The sequence below is a fragment of the Apodemus sylvaticus genome, chromosome 4, assembly GCF_947179515.1.
Source record: "Apodemus sylvaticus chromosome 4, mApoSyl1.1, whole genome shotgun sequence".
Lineage (NCBI taxonomy): Eukaryota > Metazoa > Chordata > Mammalia > Rodentia > Muridae > Apodemus > Apodemus sylvaticus.
In genome coordinates this window covers 140,059,346-140,074,602 of record NC_067475.1, presented here as the reverse complement: position 1 = coordinate 140,074,602, position 15,257 = coordinate 140,059,346, and the positions used below count along the sequence as shown (strand labels likewise).

The window sequence follows — 15,257 nt, the reverse complement described above, 5'->3', positions numbered from 1 at the left end:
TTTAAAAACTTTCTTGCCATCTCAACAACTGAAGAGCTTTTAATAATTTTATAGCTTTAGTACTTACAGTAATATATAAAATCATTTATTCTGCTGACATCGAAGACTTGAGGAAATAGTTGGAAATATTAGAACCTTATTTTTTAACTATAGGTAAGGATTTGTCCTCAGACCTTCTTGAGTCCGGATTAGAGTTTGGCATTTTTTCAGATAATTCATAATAGCTTTGGTTATTATTGTTTCAAATTCTATAATGTTGTATTCTTATGTGTAATTCAAATTTTTTATTAATATAGAAATGTTAATTGATTATTCTATAATTAGTTTCCTACTAATTTCCTGAATTAATTGTTGGACTTTTTTAAAGGACTGTAGACAAAGTTAACAAATGTTTTAGCATGTAAAGTGTTTTTATATAAGCCATATATATGTATCGGTTAATACCGTGGTACTAGAGGTTGAACCCAGGGCTCCCACATCCTAGGCGAGCGTCCTCTCCCTGCTCAGCATCCTCCGCCTCCCTAACGTGCAGGTCTCGGACCAATGAACTGAGTACACATCGGCCCCCCAGGTCTTCATAGAGGTGGTCCCCAGGGTGATTTGGGGGCAGGTGATGATGGGCACAGGTCTGATTCTGCTCACGAATTGTGGGCACACATCACCTTTCTTGTGGTTACTTTTGTCCCTTGAAATTGTCTTTTGATGATAGGGCTTAAAATTAGGTTGAACCATTTAATTTTTTGTGTGATGATTTTGACCTTTAAAATGGGCAGTGCATATGACTCAGTCTAGTGGGATATATTCTTTTTGGAGGCGAGTGGTTGAGACTGCATAAAAAGAAGAAAATTTGTGGGTGAATTTACCTAGACTCAGTAAGTGAGTAAAGAATTAAAGTGTAAAAGATCTGGAAGAAAGGAAGGGGTCAGGAGTGGCTGGGGGATGGGGCCGGGATAGTGAATATGGTCATCATTATGTACACATTACACACGGTGAAACAGTATTGTATATTTAATACCTACTAGTAAAAATTCAGCATTAGAAATATCCCTAGTTGATTTTAGTTTACGTAGTGGAAAGATGGTAATTCCTGGAATGACTTTAGAATAGTGTATCTAAGCACTCTGAAACCTACCGTTATTGACTAAATTCATTTCAGTAGAGTAGATTGTATTGTCTTAGAAATTAATGATACTTGTATAATAATAAAAGTCTGAGACAAGACGAGGATGTATAGATTATGTTTTCCTTTTTTGTCATTTTGGTGTGAAGACATTTTGTTGCTCTGTTTTTAACATTCTGACACTTATGTTTAGAATAAATAGCCTTTTACAGATAGTTTTAAAATCAAGAGCAACCTTATTTTGTTCTATAGCTAGGTTCCTTGTAATGGGCAGATTGTAGTATAGTATGTGGCATTGTTATCTGTGTGGACCCAAGAGACTTTTTGGTGTTTCTTTTCCTGTTTCTTAACAGAAATTCACCTATATCTTAATAAAGTTTTATTTTCACTTTCCATTGTAGGAATCCTGAGACAGTAGCTTTTATTTGGAACAGATTTGGTTTGAGGATTTCATATCACCAAAACACATTTTTGTCTTTGAGTAGATTTTTTTCTCTACTCTCAGAACTGTGAGCTATTTTAAAGCTGTTGGCTTTTTTGAGCTCTGTGATCATAACCTTCTCTTGGTCATGTGAAGCCTTTTGCTTAGGAGGTGGTCCTAACTGGCATTGTCTCTCTGTCACAGGGTTCAGTGTCTTGCCTGCTTGCTGCACAGTGTGTGTGGGGCGTGTTCTTTAGTCTCAGGCTGTTACTTTTGGTTTTCTGTCTGTACAGCTGATTTTCACACCTGCTACCACTGTGGCTGCTGTACAGTCTGACATCCCTGTTGTCTCGTCGTCACCGTCACCTTCCTGTCAGTCTGCAGCTGCTCAGGTGAGACTGTCTGGCTTCACAGTGTGCCGCTGAGGGCTGTGTCTCCTCGGAGAGACGGGCACCACTCTGCTCAGCCTCCACTGCAGAGTGCATGGTCCTGCCTTTCAGGGGAAACTCATGCAGCACCGAGAGCTTCGAGAACATGATTGCTTGTAGAATTGATAATGTAACTGAACGTGGACTTAGGTTGTTAGGTGTTCACCAGGGCTAATGAGAGTTTTGTTAATGACATTTTATTTTTATCTTTATTGTATACTAGATTCCTTTTTAATGGGAATTATATTTTTTTTTGTAGACTTCTTTGCAAGCAGTTATATAATATATAAGCCAAAGTGGGTGGTAGTTTTAAGTTTAAAAATGTGTTAAATCAGGCAAAATTTAAGTTAAAAACTTAAATTTAAGAACTTAAGAATAAGAGTGGGAAACTGTCCATATGAATAAGTAGAATATTATTTTATTTGCTATTATGGAAAACAATGAATGTTAACTTCTATCTTATTCACAAAAATAAACTAAAAGTAGAATATAAACCTAAAGATAAAAGTTAAAAACTTAACTCTCCAGAAGGAAACAGGACAGCATCTCTGCAAGTCTAGGGTAGGCGAGGCTTTCTTAGGGTGTACAAAGAAGATTAACTACAAAACAAAGATAGTGATAAATTGGACTGTATTAAAACTAAAAAGTATTCTTTAAAGAATCATTACAAAAGTGAGTACACAGATTACAGGCTGAGAAAAACTATTCACAATAAATATATCTGACCAGTGTGCTGGAGAGGTGGCTCAGCGGTTAGAGCACTGACTACTCTTCCAGAAGTCCTGAGTTCAAATCCCAGCAACCACATGGTGGCTCACAACCATCTGTAATGGAATCAGATGCCCTCTTCTGGTGTGTCTGAAGACAGTAACAGTGTGCCCATATACATAAAATAAATAAATATTTTTAAAAAATGTATCTGACCAGAGATTGTACCTAGAATATGTTTAAAAAAGATGCCTATAGTTTAATAATTGATTATGTGGTTAGTTTGGACAAAAGATTTGAGGAGATAGTTTAAAAAAAGACATTGTATAGACCAGGCATGGCACATGATTTTAATTCCAGCACTTAGGAGGCAAATAGATCTCTATGAGTTTGAGGCCAACCTGGTCTATAAAGTGAATTTCACAACAACCAGAACCACAAAGTAAGACTCTGTCTCATCAACAACAATCCCAAACAAAAAATAAGCACATTGAAAAGAATGTTCAACATCATAGATCATCATAGATATGCACATCAGAACCATAATGAGCGTTATCATCTAGTCACCTGGGTGGCTGAAACGACTGATGAGCTACAGAGTTTATGACAGCTAAATGTCTTTAATTGCCAAATGTGTGAGCAGAGGGGTCGCCTTTATACAGTGGACCACCCTCTCAGGTGAGGGGAGCAAGTGTCAGGTCAGCCCGTGAAAGCCTGGTCAGCATGAAGCCAGACAGAGGTGCCCCTCGGAGGTTACAATTCCAGAGTAGGAGCGTCTTCCACGGTGAGAGCCTTAGATTAGTGGTACCTGAGGCAGAGAGGAAAGATCGACGAGGATGCTTTGTGTCTTGGTGGGGATGGTGGTTATATGGTGCATATCTATGTCAAAACTCATGGGACAGTTGCAGCCATTATACGTGATACCTCAATAAACTTCATAAAATTGTTTACATTCAGTAAGCTCTCGGTTAAAACAATTGAGTAGATATTACTTTGTGTGATGCTGCTTTTGGACTTCATAGCAGACTCATAGTGTGTCATTTTTGGCCTTTTATTTAATTACATATTTATAATATCTTATGTTCACTTGGGGTGTGTTTTCCGTTTTTTCTTTTGACAGGGTTTTGCTGTGTAGCCTTGGCTGGCCTGGCGCCTGATGTGGGCCACAGGCCTTGAACTCAAGGCAGTGTCCTTGTCTCAGTGCTGGGATCACAGGCATGAGTCACTGTCTCTGCTGCGCTGTGTTTTCATTTCATGGTTTAGTTTCTGGCGAAATGTAGGAAGTGAGGTAGTAACAGTATTCTCTGACTTTTTTTTTAGAGAACCTCTTCGTGTATTAGCACGTTCAATAGTAAAGACTAATCCTCATGTGAGTTGTGAAAAGTGTGGTTAGGTACACCCAGAGTTTTCCCAACTCGCTCCTGTTAGATAGCAGTCAGTAGATGCTAAGCTCTGTTTCTTTACTTACACTGGAAGTCATACCTTGGTTGTTACAGGGGCAAATGAGGCATGGAAATTGCTTAGCACAGGGCCTGCCTGCCGCGTGACGAGACAGCACAGCTACTGAGACTGTTTTCATTTGACGTCCTGTGAGGACAAATCACCCCTTCGGTTCTTAGTTCTCAAGAAGCTAGAAATGAAAAGAGGAACATAACTATTTAAATTATTTATAGTTTACACACTAAACCAGTTGCTTAGGAGATTATTGTTTAGCGTGGTCTGGAACACAATTTGCTTACTTATTTTTCGTGATGAAAATGTTCTTCCAAGTCTTTAATTCAGGTCATATAGCTTATGAGAGTGGTCTTCTGGTGTACTTGGATGTGAGTTATCTGTTGGTTCCGTGAGGGCCTGATCTAGTTAAGGCTTTCAGGGGAACTGGAGGAGTGTTGATTAGGCATTTTTCTGTGAATACTGTACTTTTGAAGTGGCAGTGAGCGAAGCTGGCAGTGGTTGGTGATGCTGACCCAGCGAAGGTGTAACTCCAGGTTCAATACTGCTGCCTTTGAAACTTTTCTACTACTTAAAAAGATTTGTAGTTTAATTTAATACGAAAGTCAGTATATCAGTTAATTTTTTCCTCAGTAAAATACATACACACGTATGTATGTATGTATGTATGCATGTAGATGTATTTATACACACATATGTATGTATGTATGCATGTATGTATGTATGTATGCATGCGTATGTGTTTAGACACACATGTGGTCTAGTCTCATTGTGCCCACTTGCCTTTGCTCTGGCATGCTGGGGTTGAAGGCGTGCACCATGATGGCCAGCACAAAGGCACATACATGTGAAGAGGAGTGAGAAGCTGTCCATATGAAGGCGCACTGTGGGGAATGCTGATGTGAGCACAAGTGATCTCATTGGCTAAACAGCTGGGAGCTAAAGCTCTACTGTGAACAGCATGACACTGACTCCCCATCTCCTCTGCAGAGATAGGACACTGTGGCAGTGTCTGCAGTGTTCGATTCAAGTTAAAGGATTTTGAGACTATTTTGGCAGTGTTATATTTATTGTATGCCATAAAACATTAGAGTGAAATTAGGAAAATACCTAATGCACAATGTCAGAAGGTTTTTCAGGCTTGGTTCAGGGGAAATGAAAATTAATTCAGGGTCTTAGCTGGCTTTTTTTTTTCTTGGACTTTTTCCCTCAAAAGTAATGATGTCAAGGAAATCTTAGTATGTGTCTTTTCAACAGTAAATATTACTTTTGGTGCTATGGTTTTATTTAATCAGGTTGGTACATAAGTGAAGATGGCAGCTGGGTAGTTAAAGTCTAGACGCTCATAGTGACCTTACCTTACTTAACTGTGGGACAAGTGTGTATTGCCTTCCAGGATTGCAGGAAATGGCAAGAGCGTTAGAGAAGTAAGTGTGTGTGTGTGTGTGTGTGTGTGTGTGTGTGTGTGTGAAGTCTATTTGCTGCTCACCACACACTTTTCATTCTGAAAGACTAATTTGAGATCTCTAGGTTATTTATTCTTGGTTGTCATTATTACATGGTCTACTGCATGGATCATTCATTTGTGGAAAAGATTATAGTCTCTATTATGTAGCCCTGCCCAGGAGAGTTTATTGTTTTACTTGTTTATTTACGTATTTTTGGAGACAAGGTCTTGCTGTGTGGCCAAGATTGTGCTGGAATGAATGATGTATCTTAGGCTGGCCTTGAACTAGTCTGTGATCCTCCTGCTTCTGCCTCCCGCATGCGAGGATTATAGGTTTGGGCCACTCTCCCTGATACAGTTGTTTTTCCTCTTGTAACACCGGACATACTGGGCAAAGGTTTTCCCACCTAGCTACATCCCTGTCCTCCCAGAGACATTTTAATGGACCTCTGCCAAGATGCTTGATGGAGTTTGTAGTAAATATGAACAGATTTTAGTGTCAGCATACAAGCCTTGAGTGGAACAGAGTAACCTTTCAGATAGTTATATGATGTATATTTCAAATCAGATTTAAGAGAATAGCCCAGACTTAGGAAGCGACCCTGTTTGTGGTTCTGAGTGAGGGGCGGAGATGTCAGTGCTGAGAATGGGAGCCTGTCAGCTCAGGTCTCATCTCACCGTCACAGACGCACAGCAGTAATGCACACACCAGCTAGACAGTATGGGAGCATCCTGGGCTGGGGGAAGGAAATTTCTCACAGAGGACTTGAGGAAGCTCTTCTAAGAGAGGGAATGAGGGCCTGCAAATGAATGAGATTTAGGCAGGCAGGGCCAGAATGAGTGAAGAGTGTACATGATGTGGTATGGCTTGGTCAGGGCAGTTTGGTAGGAGCATAAGAACTGGACCAGAGAAGAGAAACTGGTTCAATGTGGTTTGGGCCTGTATCATGAGCGTTGAGTGGCAGCCCAAGGAGTGCAGTACATTTTACTGTGTGAAACTTTAATACTAATGTTTATTAATTATATTAATATAATTAATATAATTATAATATATTAATATAATTATATAATAATATTAAAATATGCTGGGAAATATTTGAGGAAAATCTGAGATGCTCAATATGATTTCACTTAGAAAGTTTTTCTGATGGTAGTATTAGTCAGTTTTTGTTGCCATCTCTACTAACCTAGGAGAAACAATATAAAAGGAGGGAAATTTATTTTGTCCTGTGGTTTCAGTTCGTGGCGGGCCCTTGCTGTTCTCTTGGGGGCATCGAGGGAGAGCATCGTGGCAGGGAGCGTGTGGGCCAGAGACAGGCTGTCATGGCATGGGGTAGACCAGCTTGGTTACTGTTTGACAGACAGGCAGAGAAGGTGGCAGGAAGGGACCAAGACCCCAGATCTCCTCTTCTACAGATCTGCTTCCTGGTAGTCTATTCAAATTTTAAGTCCTTTGGTTGAGTAAACCCTGATGAAGGCAGAGTCTTCATCCATCACTTCCCAAAGGAGCCACCTCTGAGCACGCACGTATGGCACCAAGACTTTAACACACGTGCCTTTTTGTGGGGTTGAATGGGGAGGAACTTCATTTCCACTGATTCATAGTAGCTGCAGAACTGGCATTTGGACAGGGAGTATTAGCCCTGAGTACCAGCTAAGGTGGATATTCGTCAGGATCCCGAGACTGCACGAGTTAGGACTTGGTGGCACGTTGTTAGTCTTGTCCTGTTGGAACCTCCTTTGCCCCCTCCCCTGCAGGACCATTGCCAGCACTAACTATGCTGTGCGTGTTTCAGATAGGCAAGAGGCCATGCAGTGTTTGACGAGACATTTTCTGCTTTGCTGTTGACAAAGGTATAAGCTCAAGTGAGAGCAATGGGGTAATTATATCTGATTACAGTGGTTAGAATGGCCCCAGAGCAGGCAGGATGCCACAGACCCATTTCACAGCTTGTATCATGTTAAGCTCAAAAAAGCCAGTTCTCAGAAGGCAAAGAATGGTCAGCAACATTGTTTAAGTTGAAGTTTTCTGAAAATGCTTCTCATAAGTATCATGGTGGCGCAGCCTTTGGATGAGTCAGGTGTCTCTCTCGCAGCGCTCCCCCCACGTCTAGTCAGTCACTTTCAGTGCAGCAGGCGCAGAGCCTTTCCTCACATTCACAGTTCTTTGCCACCAGCCCTCCCCTCAGCCTTTGGTTGTCATTTAGCTCCTCCTGTTCTTCCTGTCCCCCTGCTCTTCACTAACACTGGCCCTTTAAACCTGCCACCTCACATTTAAGACATGCTCACCTAGATGGGTGGCTCTCCTTTCCCTAGGCTCCAGTGAGTGTCTCAGGAGCTTGGCCCTCCTTGTGTAAGACGCATAATATTACTTGTTGTTATTGTCATAATGTTTCCCATATCAGCTAAAGCTATTTGTTTTTATCTTTACTTTTTGTTATGTGGTTCTTAGGTTCAGAATTTAACATTACGCAGCCAGAAGCTGGGTGTCTTATCTAGCTCACAGAATGGCTCACCAAAAAGCGCTGGTCAAACCCAGTCCTTGACAATTTGCCATAATAAAACCACAGTGACCAGTTCTAAAATCAGCCAACGAGACCCTTCTCCAGAGAGCGCGAAGGGAGGGAGCCCAGGCCTGGAGTCTCGGAGCACCGCCGTCACGCGCACCTCAAGCATTCACCAGCTAATAGCACCAGGTGGGTAACTGGTCACGGTCTCATACCAAGGATGCCTACTACTTGAGTAAGAATGACAGTGCTAAAACGTTTTAAAATGAGAATTTTTGTAAGCTAAAGAAGCTCTCGCTAACTAGCTTGAAAACAACATGAAGAGAGCCTCGTAGCTAAAACAGAACAGCAGAAAAGATGGTCTTCTGGTGCTGTTACTCGACACTTGATTAGCATCTTTATGATGTCCTTTACAGCAGTAAAACCCTTTAGCTCTTAAAAAAGTATGTCTTAGCTTTAGTGGAACATTTTTTTACAATATTATTTATTATTATTTATGAGTATACTGTACCTGTCTTCAGACACACCAGAAGAGGGCATCAGATCCCATTACAAATGGTTGTGAGCCACCTTGTGGTTGCTGGGAATTGAACTCAGAGCTTTGGAAGAGCACAGTCAGAACTCTTAACCCACTGAGCCATCTCTTTAGCCCAGAACATTTTTTTAAGCTTTTAGAAAAAAATTAAGTGTATTTTGTGTAAGTCATTAGTAGGACTAATATGTTACCTTTTCAAACCAAAAGACTGTGCAAATAAGGACATGGTTTTTCTAACCCTCCTCCATCCCCACCAGTGTGGGGCTTCATGTGGGAGAAGAATAGTCTCTCTCTTGTGCAGGTAGCCCTGCCCCTGGTTCCTCTCTCTGGTGTGTGCTATTGAAGTCCACTTATCCCATCTAGACAGACTTCTCTGTGTTTGCTCCGGGGATTGAATCTAGATCCTCGAGCACCTGCTACACAAGCGCTCTAACATGGAGTTACATCCTTTAACTTGGCATCGGCTGGTTTCTCTAAGTTGAAGTGTGTCCTGACTGCACGCGTGTGACGTCCTTGTTTGTGTGCTTCCTGAGCTCAGGCCTCCGTACTAGCCAGCCGGCAGCTCCCTCACGGGTGTGCAGAGGGAGAGCACGACTTAGCGCTCTACTTGATTATGTCTTAACCTTTCAGGGTCCCCTTTTCATCCTGGTAGCACTCAGCTGTGCTTTATACTCATGTGCCTATAAAGGGCAGGCAGCTGTGTGTGTAAGGAACCAGTTTTACACACTTTGGGAATTATCACAGTGTTTCTCATCAGCGTTGTTTAGCTGTCACAGTGCTTAGATGGTTGTGAATGAATCTTCCATATGTACTATAAACTTCGCTAACCAATCCTTTCATGCTGTAGTATGATATGTAGTAGATATGGCTTCTTTTTTATAAATATCTATGTCCTGGTCTGGGTTGTCTCTAGGACCAGATGACTGGGGTTTGCAGAGCATTGTCTGGAGTATTCTCAGCCTCAAAGTACAGCCCTGCCAGGACTGTGGGAGCCAGTGGGGAGCAGCACTGGCCTCCTGAGCCTGAAGGGACTGGGCACAGGGTAAGGTTTCTAGTGAGACCTGCCATCTTACTTTTTCCTTAGCCAGAACTATGCCAACAGTCATTTTAAATAGAGAAAAAGACCAGACCCTCTATTTGTAGTCTTATGTAGTTGCCTAATAGTTACTATAGTGGACATGGTTACTGTTTTCTTATATATATTTTTAGGGTATAAAAATAACTTGAATTTCTTTACCATTTGTTCTGAAGAGTGGAAGCCTTCACTTGTTGGTAATTCTATTTATTTATTTAGAAGTAGCCCGGGTTGGTCTTTAACTCATGACAGCTTTCCCGTTTCAGCCTCTGATAGTTTTGTTTTTAATATATAAAGGTAAAAGTTCACTTTTAAGCAGTTTTCAGAGGGCTTTTTTTCCTTTTCTTTTTTTCTTATCTAGACAGCAATTCAACATATAGTGAAAAAGTCCTCTACTGGTTTGTCTAGGTACCTTGGAAGTCCCAGGTCAACGTCTGACCATGCCCAGCTCTGACGGGGACGTCTTTTCTCCTTGTCGCTTCTCTTTGTCCTCACATGGACTTTCCTGTGAGTGCGCAGTGGTGAGGGGAGCTGTCTGGTACTTCTTTAGAAACATTGTTGGGGGTGGGGGTAGTTGCTAATTTTGTGTGTAGATTAGTGTAGGCAGCATGGGCATTTCACAGTGCATGTCAGGCTGGAGGACAACTGGTCGGAGCTGGGTCTTTCCTTCTACTGTGGGTTCCGGGGATTGAACCTAGGTCATCAGGTTTGTCTGCAAGGGCCTTTACCTGTTGCTTCATATTGTCAGCCCTGGATCTCTTTTTATTGGTAGACAAATCTCTGCCTTGTCAGGGCCTTACTCCCAGGATCCCATGTGACCTTAATTTTCTAGCCTCTCTATCTCTAAATATAGCCACTTTAGGGGTTTGGTTTCAACATATGAATTTGGGGAGAGGGGAACAGTTTATAATATAGCCCTCAACTCAGTATTTAATATGTGATTTTAGTTAATCTGTCATATATTACATTAGCTTAGTACCATGTATACTTGATGGGGTTGTAGTAATTATTGAGTAAAATGATACATTATTGTAAATCATGAGAGAAATTATGTAAGTCATTAGTCTTTCAAATGTTAGGTCATTCTGACAGTAATAAAGTTCATTAAAGTTGGAGAAAGTCACCAGTTGGACACAGCTTTCAAGCCATGGCCAACTTTCCTGTTCACAGCCCCTGTCCTCCATTCTTGGATCGTCCTTGCACCCTGAGTTCTGATCTGAGATTTTAACTTAGATGAAGAATAGACTTTTACTTTACTAAAATACTAGCTTGCTTACCTACTGGATCACAGAGAGTTTATCCTAGGGTGTGTGTTGCCTGTGTTCAGGGTGTGTCCCATGTGGCCGGAGGGTGTCTTAATGTTGCCCTTGGGCCTTCTCAGGGACTCACACTCATGTGCACACTCCACACATAGACACATGATTCAAAATAAAGTGTTTGGAAAGGTGATTAAATTAAATTATAACTTTGTTTTTTAAATGGAGGCTAAAAGATGTATTTCCTTATCTGAAAGAAGGAATAGCGGCCACTTACTCCACAGCTGCTGTGCTGGTGACAGACTTGAAAGCACTTTATATAGAATGAAAGGATTTTATTTACTGTTCTCTTTTGAGTACTGTATAACATAGCTATCACCACATTTGTATAGGGCTGAGAGTCTTACTTGAATTACTAGCTTATGTGAAAATAATTTTAGATTAAATTTTAGACCTATTCTTTTCAGTTCTTGGTTTGAATTCATGCCATACACATGCTAAGCATCTGTTCTATACTGAGCTGTGGCCTCAGTCCTCCACTTAAAAATAATTAGTATATATCTATTGAAATTTATAAATACTCTGAGATATTAATTAGGTGCTAATTTCTTTAAAGGACTGCTATCGTTTTTAAACAAATCATTTTATATGATTTTATTTTATATTTTTGCCTGTGTGCATGTGTGCACCTCATGTGTTCCTGGTAACTTAGGAGGCCAAAAGAGGGCAATGGATCCCCTGGGACTGGCTTTACAGATAGTTATGGGTAGGGCTGGTGAGATGGCTCAGTGGTTAAGAATACTGACTGCTCTTCTGAAGGTCCTGAGTTCAAATCCTAGCAACCACATGATGGCTCACAACCATCCATAATGAGATTTTGATGCCCTCTTCTGGGGTGTCTGAAGACAGGTACAGTGTACTTACATATGATAAATAAATAAATCTTTTAAAAAAAGTCATGAACATGTGGATGTTGGGAACCAAACCCAGGTCCTTTGGAAGAGCAGCCAGTGCTCTTAACTGCTGAGAAGTCTTTTCAGCCTGATCCCTAAATTTTAAATTTGAATCGAATACAAAAATGTTTAAGAAAAAAAGTTATTAGAAGTTTATATAATGCATTTGTCATAGTGTAGTTGAATATAAAATGATGTAAGTTGTTATACAACTTTTATATTTACATTGCAAGATTAAAAAATTCTGTCTTTAGATTTGATATAGTTGACTGTTTCATTTGAGGTGGGGTCTGGGGGGAGGAGAGACTTTGACACAGTGTCTCTCCTTATAGCCCTGGGTGGTCTGGGACTTACTGTGTAATTAAGGCTGGCCTGTAAGTCAGAGGTCCGGGTGCCTTTACCTTCTGAGTGCTAGGATTAAATGTGTGCCTATCACGCCCAGCTGAGATGTGTTTGCTTTTGTGCAGTAGGAAGCAGTTGTTCAGTTTATCTCCCAGTACATTCAGTTTTTAGTTCTAGATGGGGAGAGTTTCACCAGCTTCCACCCTGCAAAGAGGCATCATGGTGGGAACCGTTCCGGGTGATCCTTGTCCACATGAGTCCCTGTTGTGAGCACCTCTGTGGAGGATCTGATACCAGCCACTGCCTATCCTTTATTCCAGGGTTTCCACTGAGTGGGAAGGGATAGATACCATCCTTACTTACGTAGCATGATCTCATGTCTTCATTCTCTATGAGAATTCTATGAGATTGTTCATTTTGATTTGGACTGGCTTGAGCACTGCACGATTCAGTCGTGTGTTTTGCTGAATTGGAGTTTTATGTGAAACAGTTTTCTTTCTGATCAATTAAGGCTTTATCTGAGCTAAAACACTTACTTGGGAAGCTTTGTAGTTAACTGATTTTGCTATTAGTTTGAGACATTTTTTGTCATAGATAGGATAAGATCTTTGATCTTGAAGTCACCCTTATATGTGCTGTACTTGTTGAATGATGATCCTTCTTCAGAGACGAGACAGACTCCAGTACGTAGACCTAAGTGCTCACAGCTAATGTAGCTGTTCTCACGACAGGAAGAGTAGAACAAATGAAGAAGGCCTACATGTGATTGTACACATGCAGTTGTACACATGTGATTGTACATATGTGGTTAAGTTGTTTTCCCTTCAGCATTTCACAATGTAGCTTACTTGATCCAGCATTTTCAGCCTTGCAAGGAAAATATGTTGTCACAGAATGTCAAATTAGTCATAACTGGAAGACTTGTAATAGACTGCTAGTGACTATGACTCTGATGTGAAACTCTGTTCCTTTAGGTTTATGTAAAACTATTCTGTTTTGAAATCAGTACTAATTGTCATTTTTTTCTCTCACAGCTTCATATTCTCCAATTCAGCCTCATTCTCTAATCAAACATCAACAGATTCCTCTTCATTCACCACCTCCTAAAGTTTCCCATCATCAGCTGATATTACAACAGCAACAACAGCAAATTCAGCCAATCACCCTTCAGAGTCCAAGTCAAGATCCACCCCCATCCCAGCACTGTATCCCACTCCCAAACCATGGCCTTTCCCCGGCTCCCAGTAATGCCCAGTCACAGCATTGCTCTCCGATTCAGAGCCATCCCCCGCCTTTGACTGTGTCTCCTAATCAGGCACAGGCCGCACAGCAGTCTGTAGTGGTGTCTCCTCCCCCACCTCATTCCCCAAGTCAGTCTCCTACTATAATTATCCATCCACAAGCACTTATCCAGCCACACCCTCTTGTGTCTTCAGCTCTTCAGACAGGGACAAATGTGCAGCAGGCTACTGCTGATCAGGTACAGTCCACAGCACAGCTGAATCTTCCATCCCATCTTCCGCTTCCAGCCTCCCCTGTGGTACACATTGGCCCCGTCCAGCAGTCTGCCTTGGTGTCCCCTGGTCAACAGATAGTGTCCCCAACATCACACCAGCAGTATTCAACCCTACAGTCATCTCCAATTCCGATTGCAACCCCTCCACAGATGTCGGCATCTCCTCCAGCTCAGATCCCACCACTGCCCTTGCAGTCTATGCAGTCTTTACAAGTGCAGCCTGAAATTCTATCCCAGGGCCAGGTTTTGGTGCAGAATGCTTTGGTGTCAGAAGAGGAGCTACCTGCTGCAGAAGCTTTGGTCCAGTTGCCATTTCAGACTCTTCCTCCTCCACAGACTGTTGCGGTAAATCTACAAGTCCAACCGCCGGCCCCTGTTGATCCACCAGTGGTAAGCCCTCGGCAGCTCTTTGACTTTCTTGCTGAACTGAACGTAAATCTGCTTCTCCCACGTTCTGGAGTGCTGCTAAGTCTCAGTGACTGTGATCTTTAAGTTCGCCTTTTCCTGTGTCGGATTCCGACAATGTAATGAATGAGCAAAGGGAAAACTGTTTGTTGTGGTATGGTTGCATGCTTAAATTGTGATGGTTATGAAAGTCCCTCGTTAATTTATTACTATTTAAACAAATCCGTCTGCTATCTTTACAGAGTTGATTTTTTTTCCCCAAGGGAATGCATTTGAACCAGTGTCATCTGCACAAAGTTTTTTCTCTTAAGGTGATTATCCTTCATGGCTCCCTTCCGTTGGCTTGTATGTTCTTAAACGCATGGTTTATCTAGCTAAACTTAGTTGTGTGCATTCAGAAGTCCTGGGCCTTGAGCAACTTTTCTTTGATTGTATGTATAACTTTTCTGATGAAATTATGTTTTATAATTAAAACTGTTAAGAAATTTATTCTATGATAGAGTTCAACTTTGTAAAAAAACTTACTGCTTAAAATTTCTATTCTACTAATACTTAAATTAAATATTCTATTTAATACTTAAATTAGTTCTCAGTTAAAAGGCTCAAAGTTTGAGTTTCTGACTTTCATATCGAAAATGAAAGAACTGTAACATATGGAGTAAAAGTTTTGAGTAATTGGGTTTCAGTGGAGTGTATCAGATGAACTCTAGAAAGGGTCACATGGTGCCTAAAATGTATCTTGAAAATATCTTTCTTTTTCAAAATTTTCTCTGAAAGAATTATTAAAATTTATAAGATGGTTTATACAAAAATTGAAATAAGGTCTTTATGAGTTTAATAAAAAATAACTCACTGAGAAAAATAATTTTTCTAAAAGGAAGTTTTGTGTTGAACTTTGAAAATCACTCCAAGTCAGACATGGTTTGATACTCTCGTTTTCCTGGTTCATGGGCAGCTGGAGCACTGAGATCATGAGTGGGGCCATTCTCGACTGTCCAGTGAGTTCAGCAGCCCTAGTGACAGAGTTCCCACACAGTAGATGTAATAACACTGAAGGAAAGGAGTTACACTCTCGTCATCAGTAGAGACTTC

The 15,257-nt window shown here is 41.0% G+C and overlaps 1 protein-coding gene across 8 annotated transcripts in view; it reads left to right on the top strand.

Moving 5' to 3' along the window:
• Phc3 (polyhomeotic homolog 3) overlaps positions 1-15,257 on the top strand; it is a 71,770-nt gene that overhangs the window by 20,115 nt on the left and 36,398 nt on the right. For 3 of the 8 annotated variants that reach the window (XM_052180685.1, XM_052180684.1, XM_052180691.1), the window contains exons 6-10: positions 1,835-1,933; positions 8,029-8,272; positions 10,102-10,200; positions 13,279-14,150; positions 14,429-14,476. In XM_052180685.1, the coding sequence (XP_052036645.1) occupies positions 1,835-1,933; positions 8,029-8,272; positions 10,102-10,200; positions 13,279-14,150; positions 14,429-14,476 (1,362 nt within the window). The remainder of the gene's footprint in view (positions 1-1,834; positions 1,934-8,028; positions 8,273-10,101; positions 10,201-13,278; positions 14,151-14,428; positions 14,477-15,257) is intronic. The other 5 variants (XM_052180688.1, XM_052180687.1, XM_052180686.1 and 2 more) reach the window with 5 other exon arrangements.